General features: G+C 44.0%; 1 protein-coding gene across 1 annotated transcript in view; it reads right to left on the minus strand.

Moving 5' to 3' along the window:
- Positions 1–12,030, minus strand: part of MOSPD2 (motile sperm domain containing 2) — an 88,691-nt gene that overhangs the window by 50,810 nt on the left and 25,851 nt on the right. The window contains exon 3 of the mRNA XM_075854431.1: positions 6,709–6,864. Within this exon, the coding sequence (XP_075710546.1) occupies positions 6,709–6,864 (156 nt within the window). The remainder of the gene's footprint in view (positions 1–6,708; positions 6,865–12,030) is intronic.

The raw sequence follows: 12,030 nt of genomic DNA on the forward strand, positions 1-12,030 counted from the left end.
TACAGCGAGATTGGTCATGACCCCCTCCCACATATCTTTATGTAGCCTTTAATACCTATACCATATGTTTGCTAGATTTGAGGTAGACCTAAAATAAATCGGATAACATAGGCACACAGTTTAAACATCCAGGGGGCGCAGTAATAGAGAACTAGCAAGGGTGACAAGGAGTTTAAGTGAACACAAATCCTGGCACTGACACAAGGAGTTTAAGCACCCCAGTCAGAAATGGGAAATAGCACTTTGGGACGTGGATCCATCAACAGCAGCAAATATCGCCTTGGAACCTAGATCCATTAACAGCAGCGAATAGCGCCTTGGAATGTGGATCCTTCAACAGCAGCAGGAGTACACTAGAGTGATCTGCAGGGTTATAACTTGCTCACAAATGACCATTCATTCTCCTGTGAAAATGTTAGGCCCTGTTCACACAGAGTTTTTTTGGCGCCGACTTTGACGGTCGAAATCGCCTGCCTATTGATTTCAATGGGAGACAGAGGCTATTTTCCAGAGCGGCTTATTGCTGCTCGCAGAAATAAAAACAGCAAGTTCTTTCTTGCCGCAGTTCAGCCTCTGACCTCCCATTGAAATCAATGGGAGGCAGAGAGAGCCCGCGGCGCTCGTTTACGAATGTTTCTGGTGGCATTTTTTGTCCGCGGTCCTTGGATTAGCCTCAATGGCCACTGGACAGCACCAGCTGTACTCATGATGGCAGCCCTGCTCCCCACACATAAAAACACCCATTCCACCATTATGTTTAATTAGGAATTTCGAAAGGTCTAAAAAACAAAAACAATTAAAATTAAAACATTCAAAAAAAATACAAAAAAATTCATATGTAACGCATACAGATTACAAAATTGCCTAAGAAGCGGGTGAAGAGGGAACATGGATATATTATTTTTGTTGTGTAATTTTGTAAATCCCCAGCACATATTTTTTTGAAACACAATATGCAGCAGTAAGGGGACTTTTCTATGCAAGGATATCTAAAGGTTATGAAAATGACTAATATAACAAAGGAAAGGTAAAATCCCAGCTTGTCTTTAGAATGAAAAATGTGCGTTTAATGATTAATGTCAACAGGGAATTCGGCTTTCTCCGGTGAATAGCGAAGCACAGGAGGCACGAATCAGAAGGCTTTAATGTTAGAACTCAGCCATTGTCTCCTTGCTGTCTGCTGAAATATTGAATTTCTATTACAGGCACGGCACACATGAAATCCCACTTCACATCACCCATAAATCAGGTGTGATAACATGAAACAATAGGAATGCTGAAGTCCATGCGCTTCTGGTAGTTGTATATAAAAAAAGGTAATTAAAAATCAATACTGTATCTATAATACCTGTATATTTCTATACTGTATGTTCCCACGTGCTGTGGTGCAGCAAGACACTATACCCTTACTGCAGGGGTCAGAAACCTTAAGCACTCCAGCTGTTGTGAAACTACAACTCCCAGCATGCCCTGACAGCCTTTGGCTGGAATAAAAAAAAGCCTTTGACTGTCAGTGCATGCTGGGAGGTGTGGTTTCTCAACAGCTGGAGTGGCAGAAGTTGCTGACCCCTGCGGCCTACTGCAAAGTAAAAAAGGTGTATGGGTAATTCCACTCATAGCAAACTCTTTCAGCCGTGGATTAGCCACAGATTCCACCCTATGACCTGCAAAGTGTGAAATCTTTGCACGAAACAATGAACATGCTACAGATTTGAAAGTCCACAGAATCCTTGGATTTTTCCTGCTACCCGTGGATAAGGTTTATACTGTGAATTGCCATGGATCTTCGTTGCAGAATCCGCACTGAAAATCTGCTGCAATTCTGCTACATCTAAACAAGACCGAACAACATGAAAAGAGGGAGATTTATCATTATTACTATAGTGACATTTCTTTTCTCAGGTATCTGATAATCCAGCACTTGTGTCCAGCAGAGTACTGCAATTTAACGTGTAATGATACAAAATTATAAAACTTCATTTTAGTTTTTATTCTCTACTTGCTTCCAGAAGGTTTTCTACCCTTATAAGTGAGTTCTATATACTTTCTATTGCAGTGAATCCCAACCGGGGTGCTGTGAGAACCGTCCAGGGGTGCAGCGACACTCCGTTTATCCTCTGCCATAAAAAAAAAAAATGCTTTTGCTTGTAGCAGACGTAACGCACGCGCGCTACAAGTACCACCCACCACTTGCCACCAGAAGAGCCTGACTGAAAGGAGCCATAAACGCTGCAGTCCTGGCCAGTGTAAGTATTCATTCTGCCATTCATGTCTGTGATGGTCACTCTACTGGGGGAGGCCGATGGTCACTCTACTGGGGGAGGCCGATGGTCACTCTACTGGGGGAGGCCGATGGCCACTCTACTGGGGGAGGCCGATGGCCACTCTACTGGGGGAGGCCGATGGCCACTCTACTGGGGGAGGCCGATGGCCACTCTACTGGGGGAGGCCGATGGCCACTCTACTGGGGGAGGCCGATGGCCACTCTACTGGGGGAGGCCGATGGCCACTCTACTGGGGGAGGCCGATGGCCACTCTACTGGGGGAGGCCGATGGCCACTCTACTGGGGGAGGCCGATGGCCACTCTACTGGGGGAGGCCGATGGCCACTCTACTGGGGGAGGCCGATGGCCACTCTACTGGGGGAGGCCGATGGCCACTCTACTGGGGGAGGCCGATGGCCACTCTACTGGGGGAGGCCGATGGCCACTCTACTGGGGGAGGCCGATGGCCACTCTACTGGGGGAGGCCGATGGCCACTCTACTGGGGGAGGCCGATGGCCACTCTACTGGGGGAGGCCGATGGCCACTCTACTGGGGGAGGCCGATGGTCACTCTACTGGGGGAGGCCGATGGTCACTCTACTGGGGGAGGCCGATGGTCACTCTACTGGGGGAGGCCGATGGTCACTCTACTGGGGGAGGCCGATGGTCACTCTACTGGGGGAGGCCGATGGTCACTACTGGGGGAGGCCGATGGTCACTACTGGGGGAGGCCGATGGTCACTCTACTGGGGGAGGCGGGCTGATGGTCTTCGAGTGGTTTCCATCTCTGACCTCCCATTGAAATTAATAGGAGGCAGATAAAACCAAACCTGCGACACTCGATTGGAGTGATTTTTGCCCTAGCTCTAACGGCTTAAAAAAAAAAACAGGGGAAAAAACACAAAACAAACCTGCATCAATAAAACATCGCTGTCAATTCAAAATCTGCCTAAAATATTCTGTAGGCATTTTGAGACAGATTTTTTTCTGCCTTAAAAAAAAGGCAGTGTGAACATACCCTAAGAGTGCAGTGCTTGTTATTATAAGGAAGTTTTTTTTTCCTCCAGGGGTGCCTCGAGCCTGAAAAGGTTGGGAAACTCTGTTATATAGAAATACAATAGTCCAGAATATTTCATATATTAGGTCCCACTGATGACGGATAAAGCAAAAAAAGCAAATAGAGCAGTTGTCCATAACATTCATAAAGTCACTGCTTCAATATCCAAAGAGCCTTAGAAAAATAAAAGCTGGAATCCAATTGGTTGGTATAGGCAACTGCTTCATCTTTTATTTTTATTCGTTTTCATAAATGCCCCCAGAGTGTTTCATTAGTTTCTTAAACGGTTCTAGAAAACGTTCCATATTTGGAAAAAAAGGGAAAATCTTTTTAATTTATTCACACAGTGCCAGGAGGAATAACAGAACCACGGCCTAAGAAAAGATGCTCCAGAACTGTTATTTTAAAGGAATTAAGTTTTTAAGAAAACAAACATGTCAAGAAAGCGGATGTGCCGAGGTCCTTCTTAATGTCAATTTTCTTTTTTTGAAGTCCTGTTCACTATAGTGCGAGATCAGAGTGCTGCTGTAAAATACTGGAGCGGACAAAATACAGCAAGAAATAAATAAAAAATGATAAAATGCATCTTCTTACCTAGACCAATATTTTAGTTGTAAAAAAGCGGTAAAACATTTGTGGCAAACGTATAAATTGTTGTGCGGCTAATGGGCCAAATCAGAAAGGAGACACGGCCGACTCAGACAGCAGGGAGAATCTTTTGGGAGTAAAGACCGTTATCATCCATTTGCACCTTTGGAGCGGTTTCGGCTCTGTTCCCGCAGTTCGAGTATTATGTGTTATGTGGTCGGAGTACAGTGTACGGTTTGTATGACTGAGATTGATCATTTGAGTAATTACTAGTGTTTGTTAATGACTGACTCCGTGAGAGACCAGAAGTGACAGAGGGAAAGTCGTGTAAACAGCAAGAGGGAAAACAAGCAGCAAATAACCTTGCAGCACGCTTTCTGGAGTCTTTTTCTCCTTGTACTCGCCTCTTATCATGCAGCGCATCTATAGTTGTAGACATTAGATAGAAGTTGGACCACACAAATTATATTTATTTGTAAAATAGAAACAGTATTTCAGCACTTCAGGCAACTTAGGCCTCGTTCACAGGAGCGTAAATCTCGTCCGTGTGCTGTGCATCGAGACAACGCACAGCACACGGACCCATGGATTTCAACGGGGCCATTCACACATGCGTGATTTTTCACGCATCGAGAGTCCGCTGCGTGAAACTCACTGCATGTCCTATATTGGTGCGCGCGCCCATTGAAGTCAATGGGTGCGTGAAAACCACGCACCGCACACGGATGTTCATGCGTGTGAGGTGCGTGATTTGCCCATCAATTCAGATGAAAATAATAAGAAAAAAGGAAACAAGATATGCTTTGCGAGTGCGTGAATGACGCACGCCCCTCGCAAAAAACACTGATGCAAACCGCAACACGCACGGACCCGATTCACGCGCGTGAATCGGATACGCTCATGTAAATGAGGCCTGACGTGGGCCGTGTAAATGAGCGCCGATCAACGAGACAGCTATGTATGGGGATGAGCGCTCATTACTACGATCGCTCTTCCCCATACAGTTTTATCATGTCGGCAGCATGTCTCCCTGTTTACACATGACGACGTGCTGCCGACAACTATAAGGGTATGTTCACACGGCTTATTTTCGAACCGTAAACGGACGAAAAATCTGAAGCAGAACGCCTCCAAACATCTGCCCATTGATTTCAATGGGAAAAACGGCGTTCTGTTCCGACGGGCCGTTTTTTTTACGCGGCCCTTTTGAAAAACGGCCACGTAAAAAAATGGCTGCGAAAAAGAAGAAGTGCATGCCACTTGTTGAGCCATTTTTCATTGACTATAGAAAAATAGCTCCAAAAACGCCCGTAAAAAACGCAGCTAAATACGTGAGTTGCTAAAATAAACGGCTGAAAATCAGGAGCCGTTTTCCCTTGAAAACAGCTCTGTATTTTCAGATGTTTTTTAGTAAGCGTGTAAACATACCCTAATGTTTACACAGGGCAAAAATCGGGAACGAGCAATCTGTGAATCGTTTGCCGGATAATTGGCCCGTGTAATCTGTGCAAAATTGGGTCTGTCATTTTGGAATTTTTTTGATCTTTAATTGGATGTACAGACGTCTCCTACCCTATAAATCCAACATAACCCATGGTGTATGGCGCGAGATGTTAAACTATATATATATATAAATAAAAAAAACTAAAAAAACGTATACCTTCAAAACATGTACAATTCTACAAATCCAATCCATCACTCAGAGACTCCCATGTTAAAAAAATAGATGGCATTCATCACCCATAAACTTCCATCTTAAGAAAAGGTGTACTTTTTTTTTTTACTGGACGGTGGTGACGGATGCCATCCGTCGGCTATAGACTCCCATGCTAAAGACGTATACATTAAATGTCTACATCTATTTACTGGATAACTTCCCGCAATCCAAGATGGCCGCATCTGTACAGAATGTTTCATCGGATGCAGTATGAATAGGTGTTCTCACCTAGAAATGAATAACCTGCCCCTCTTATTCTCTACATATAGCGGAGTCCGTATGGCAGCACACGCAGTCTGTACTAGGGAGCCATATGGCCCCAATGCACGGCCAAACAGACTCTGCCGTGTGTACGAGCCGGAACTGTAAAAGGTCTCTTAGAAAAACACATTTATTTGCGTGCACACATTTACTCGGTCCCTGCTCAGTTCCACTGTTCAGGCACAGGCTGAAAACCATTGAGACATTAATGTTACGTTTCAAGGTGATCCCCCATACATCTCTATATGGAGCTGCAGTTGTAAATCATACCATCCCAAATCACTATTACTTTAGGAGTGGAGCAAGTACCAATTAGGATCTTAGGTTTTATAATTGTAGCGTTTATTAGATACGAACAAAAACATTTTTAAGAATCAGACATAATCTACCATTACGGTCATTCTTTATGGTCAGGTTGTTAAAGGGGTTTCCAGGATTATAAACATGGCCTCTCCTAAGACCATCAGCATCAGATGGCTGGGGGTCCGCTACCCTTGTCATACCACTTACTTATTTACCAAACACAGCGCCATATATTTCGTAGTGGCAGTGCCTGGTACTGCAGCTCAGTCCCATTCAAGAGAAAAGGACTGAGCTGCAATACCACAGTTTTTTGGTAAACAGTGTGCCGTTGCTAATTCATATAGTTGATCTGATCGTCAGGGATGCCGGGAGTCAGACCCCCACTCGTCTCACATTGATAGATTTTCCTAAGGATTGACCATCAATATTATAGTCTGGAAAAACCACTTTAATGGGTTTCGTTAAGTCTATGGTCTGCTTATTTAGTAGAATACAGATTACCGTCTATGGACGCTTACCGTTAATGTTTATTTCGTTTCTCCATCTGAAGCTTTCATCGATCATCTTTAATGTGTCCTCTAGCACATTATGCCTCCACAGAAGATAGCTTTCCACCCAAGCATCATCCGTCTGTAGTCTTTCCACATCACGGGAATCATATTTACTGAGGTTGTCTGGAAGCGAAACAAGTTTATAAATAAATGTACATCATTTCTTTACGTGCTATACACTATGAATATATATATATGGTATGTCAACTGCTGGTGTATGAAACAGGTCTGTCTACAGGTCTCACGCACGACACTTGTGCAGACAAAATGTGGAGAAATTGCCATTAGGAACCAATGTCAATTAAGATATCGTTCTTCCAAAGTGGACTAAAAAATTAAAGCAGAGATCAGATTGGTTGCGATGGGGTTCTGCCATTTTAAATATATTAAACTTAGCGTACATGGTTATGGTGGCGTCGTGAGAAGTAAACTAGTGTTCAGCCGATAGCCATTTGGCGTGTATGGCCGGCTGAACACCTATTTTCTTGCAAAATTTCTAAAAAGACGGTCAGTCTGCAGAATTTTCAGCATGTTTTTGAAAAAAACAGCGTGGGACGTTTATTGCCTATTTACTTTATCATTAAAATGGGGTTGACTCAGGACAACATCCATATACCCTATTAAAAGCAATAGAGCACATGAATGTCATTGAAGGGGGTCCCACACTATGCACCAGAATGGACCTAGCACTTCCACGAATTAGACCGCCAGAAATTTGAAGGACTACCATTTAATGGTGGTTTACAAGCAGCCGCTGCTGAGGAAACCTATGCCAAGATGTGCATTAACCCAGGAATAACAGGAGTGATGCGGGAGGGGGAGGGGGTAGAGATGCCAGATCCGAGGTGATCAGTCGATCGCCACTACGGCTTCTTTCTGTAAAGGGATTGTCTTAGTCAGGCAACCAGTTTTATTTTTAGGTTTGATGTTCCTTGAAAGAAAGCGAGAAGGGCTGCTGACTCTTATTTATGTCAGAGGTGAAAAATTACTGCACCTCTTAGAAAACCTTCGAACATTTTACCCACAATAGAGGTTAGGCTGGGTTCACATCAGCGTTGCTTTCCGTTGAGGCGTTCTGTCAGAGATTTCCGTCGGAACAACCGCTCAGCGGAAAGGCAAATGGAAACCATAGCTTCTGTTTGCATCACCGTTGATCTCAATGGTGACGGACACTTTGCTAATGGGCTCAGTTTTCTTTATGGAATCAATAGCGCAGTCGACTGCGCTATCGATTCCGTCAGATCAATGGTGATGCAGACGGAAGCTATGGTTTCTGTTTGCCTTTCCGCTGAGCGGTTCTTCCGACGGAAAGCTCTGACAGAACCCCTCAACGGAAAGCAACGCTGATGTGAACCCAGCCTAACCTCCATCGTGGGTAAAATGTTTGAAGGTTTTCTGAGAGACGCTATCCCGGAGTAGCTCAATGAGAATAAAGGGGTTACTTCACATCAGCAAGAGTTTATGAGGCATCGGTCCTGTGAAACTAATCTGATCATCTTCTATGAGGAGGTAAGTTCTAGACAGGACTGGACGGCACTTCATATTCTATCACATTGTACATAAAATGAGAATTCTGTGACTGGGGATAAACGTGTGTAAGTGGGTAAATAACTGGCTCAGTGATAAAAAAAACAGAGGGTGGTTAACAGTACATACTCCGATTGAGTCACCATTACTAGTGGGGTACCACAGGGGTCAGGGGTATCGCACCCTATGCCGTTTAAAATATTTATTAATGACCTTGTAGAGGGAATATCCATTTTTGTATAGAGGATACTAAACTGTGTAAAGTAATTAACACAAAGCAGGACAGTATTCTGTTCTGAATAGATCTGGATTAGTTAGAGGCTTGGGCAGAGAAGTAGCAAAGCAGGTTTACACGGATTAAATGTTAGGCAGATGCAACCAGGGCAAATAAGATTATGGGGTGCATCAAAAGAGGCATGGATGCATTGGATGCATTTGACGAGAACAGAGAGTTTAAAAGGGAACCTGTCACCAGCATTTCACCTATTAAACCAGCAATATCTGATGGTAGTGGGTGAAAAATCATTTTTATGTAACCTGTAATTATCTAGTAACTCTGTACCTTTAGTATTCCATTTTTTAGTGTTCCTGTGCCGTATGCTAATGAGTATAAAAGAGTCATATCTTCATTCCTCAAGACCTTCAGAGTTAACCCCGCCTCCTTACTTTTGATTGACAGCTCCTCGCCTTCCCTCAGCACACACCAAAATCCCGCCCTTGCGCATCGACGTCCTATTCTGGTGCATGCGCACAACTGGATAGCATAGCGGCACATGCGCAGTAACTAGGTTTGAGGCCTGCATGTGCGCTACCTCAGATGAAACTTCAGCATTCAGGGTGGGCCAGTTTTCGGTGGTGGACGGGCATAAGAAGAGGAACGAACGAGACTGCCGGTTTATTACCATAAAAGGCGCAAAATGTTTGCAGACCGTTATATACGGTCACAGGAGGAGTTTAGGAGAGGGGGTAACGGCAAAAAACTTTTGATAGCAGCGGCCAGCGAGGGGCCAGTAGAGTTCAATAAGTGAAATGCTGCTGACAGGTTCCCTTTAAACCACTTCTATAAATCACAAGTCAGCCAGCACGTGGATTATTATGTGGTTTTGGGCACAAGGAAGACATAGTAGAGCTTGAGCGGGTTAAAAGGCAGGCCGCTAAAGTAATAAATGGAATAGGTGGACGAGACATCAAAATTACTGTTACTTAGTTTAGAAAATAAAACTACTGAGGAGGTGACCTAATAACTATGTATAAATATATCAAAAGTCAATACAGAGATCTCTCTCATGATCTATTTATACCCAGGACTGTAAGTAAAACAAGAGCAGGGTTAGGCAACCTTTTTTCGTATGGCGTGCCGATGAAAAAAAATTACAATTAATGATGAAGTACTCCGTGTGCCATGTAAAGTCAAACTTTTACCACGCATGTAACATAAATCAAGTAATCAGTTAATTAAACGTAAATTTCAGTGTGACCATTGTCCCTGAATTTCTTTGCAAAGATGATATATTTATAGTGCATATGAGGTAACTGAGCACCAGCCTGGGGGGTGCACATAGTACAGACCACGGCTACTGAACACAAGTTAAGGGGGAACTGCGCACATGAGAGACTGCGGCTACTGAATACCATCCCGGGGGTGCTGCACACAGAAGAGATAGCGACTAATAAACGACAGATTTGGGGGGTGCACATAGGTGAGGCCATGGCTACTGAACACCAGCTAGGGAGAACGGTACACAGAAGAGACCGTGGCAAATTAATACCAGCTTGGGGGGCTGCACACAGAAGAGAGAGCGACTACCGAGCTGGGGGGGGGGGGGGGTGCACATAGGAGAGAGCGACTACTGATCAACTTGTGGGCTGCACACAGGCAAGAAAGTGACTACTGGACACCTGGACACCTGCTTGGTGGGCTGCACACAGAAGAGAGAGCGACTACCGAGCTGGGGGGGGGGGGGTGCACATAGGAGAGAGTGCTGCCAACTTTTGCTATTTTTTTTCTTTTACAGAGTGGTTACTGAACTCAGTCCTTGTGGTGCTGATCACTAAGAGAGAGCAGCGCTTCATTATGCACTCGGCGACGCTTAACACCAAGAGAGAGAGCAGTGTAGCATTGTCTGCTTGCCAAGTGTTCAGCAGGACACCGGGAGAGGGAATTGTGCCAGCAAACCATGCCCCACATGCCGGCTGGGGCACCAGTGCCATAGGTTGCGGACCCCTGGTCTAGAGGAAAGAAGGTTTCTACACAAACATAGAAGAGGATTCTTTAATGTCAGGGCAGTGACACTATGGAAATTCTCTGCCAGAGGAAGTGGTCATGGTGAATTCTCTAAAAAGGTTCAAAAACGGCCTTGATGCCTTGAATGTAATAACCCTGTACTACAAGTTACGGGTACTAGATTACTGTAGAGGTCGTTGATCCAGGGATTTATTCCAATTGCCAGATTTGGAGTCAGGAAGGAATCTTTTTTCTAAAATGAGGAAATTTTGCTTTTACCTGAAGTAGATGTTAGACGCCTTCTGGGTCAACTTTGCAGAATAATAGGCTGAACTGGATGGACTTCTGTCTTTTTTGCAGCCTTACAAACTATGCTACCATGTAAATAAAAGACCACCACCATACATACTTCATTCTATTTCTATAAAGAGAAGATATCCCTTCACTGATTCTATGTAGGGCTCATGCACACATCCGTGACCTTTTATACAGCCGCAAAACACGGACCTCACACGGATGGCTTCCTTGTGCGGTCCATGTTTTTAATGGACCAATGAATAGAACGGCCGAGACTGATCTGCAAAAACTGACAGGAATAGGACATGTTGTACAATTTGCGGAACGGACATACGGATCCACAAAAAAAAACGTGTGTGCATAGCCCCAAAGAAGTAAACAGGTCAGTGTGCGATTAAAAAAAAAAATCGGATAGCGCACTGAAGAATTTTACTGAAGTGCGTATGAGCTCTTAATCTATAGAGTTGTGTAATATAGAAGGGCTTTTGCTTTGTAAACATGCCGCACACACTATATGGCAGTATTATATGGACACCGCTGTATAGAATTGTTGTTCGGCACGGTATGGTGGTATTATTTAACCACTATTAGAATTTTTACCCTTCTACAAACAATTAAAAATGAAGATCGATATGGGACCCTCACATGTTTATCCTGGGGGTCTCCACAGGACATGTTCCAGGTCTAGTTACAATGATAACGTTCAAATAATATTCTGGAAATTGAGGATGATGAAAACCACTAAAGTCTTTATAACAATAGGGTAGATTTCTTGAAATTGGTGCACAACGTATTTTGGAGTAGATGTGGAGATGCCACATGCACCATGTTTATACAGCATCTGGTCTTCACTCTATGCCACGTTTTCTTGGGGCTGACAGCTGAGCGGTGTAGCAGGGCACCTATACACTGGCTACATAGAAATGTGACATTACATTTATTATGCAAAAACTAAGTACACTGGGTGTATTGTGCTCTGGCGGGAATATGTGAAAGAACGGTTAGCACATTCTCGTCATCTGTACTGGAGCATTTGTGTGAAAGTCTGGTCTGTCACCTTTGCCCTTCACTGAAACACTCTATGCCTTATACGTCAATTATTAATACTTGCCCCACATTTCAATATATAGTACTTGTGCTAAATTCTGTCTGTGGACCCCTTCCATGAGTATTTTCATTGAATATTGCAAAATGAGGAACATTCTATACGGTTACATGTGGCTGAAATAAGAAGGAAGCGT

The sequence above is a fragment of the Rhinoderma darwinii genome, chromosome 2 (assembly GCF_050947455.1).
Source record: "Rhinoderma darwinii isolate aRhiDar2 chromosome 2, aRhiDar2.hap1, whole genome shotgun sequence".
In the NCBI taxonomy this organism is placed as follows: domain Eukaryota; kingdom Metazoa; phylum Chordata; class Amphibia; order Anura; family Rhinodermatidae; genus Rhinoderma; species Rhinoderma darwinii.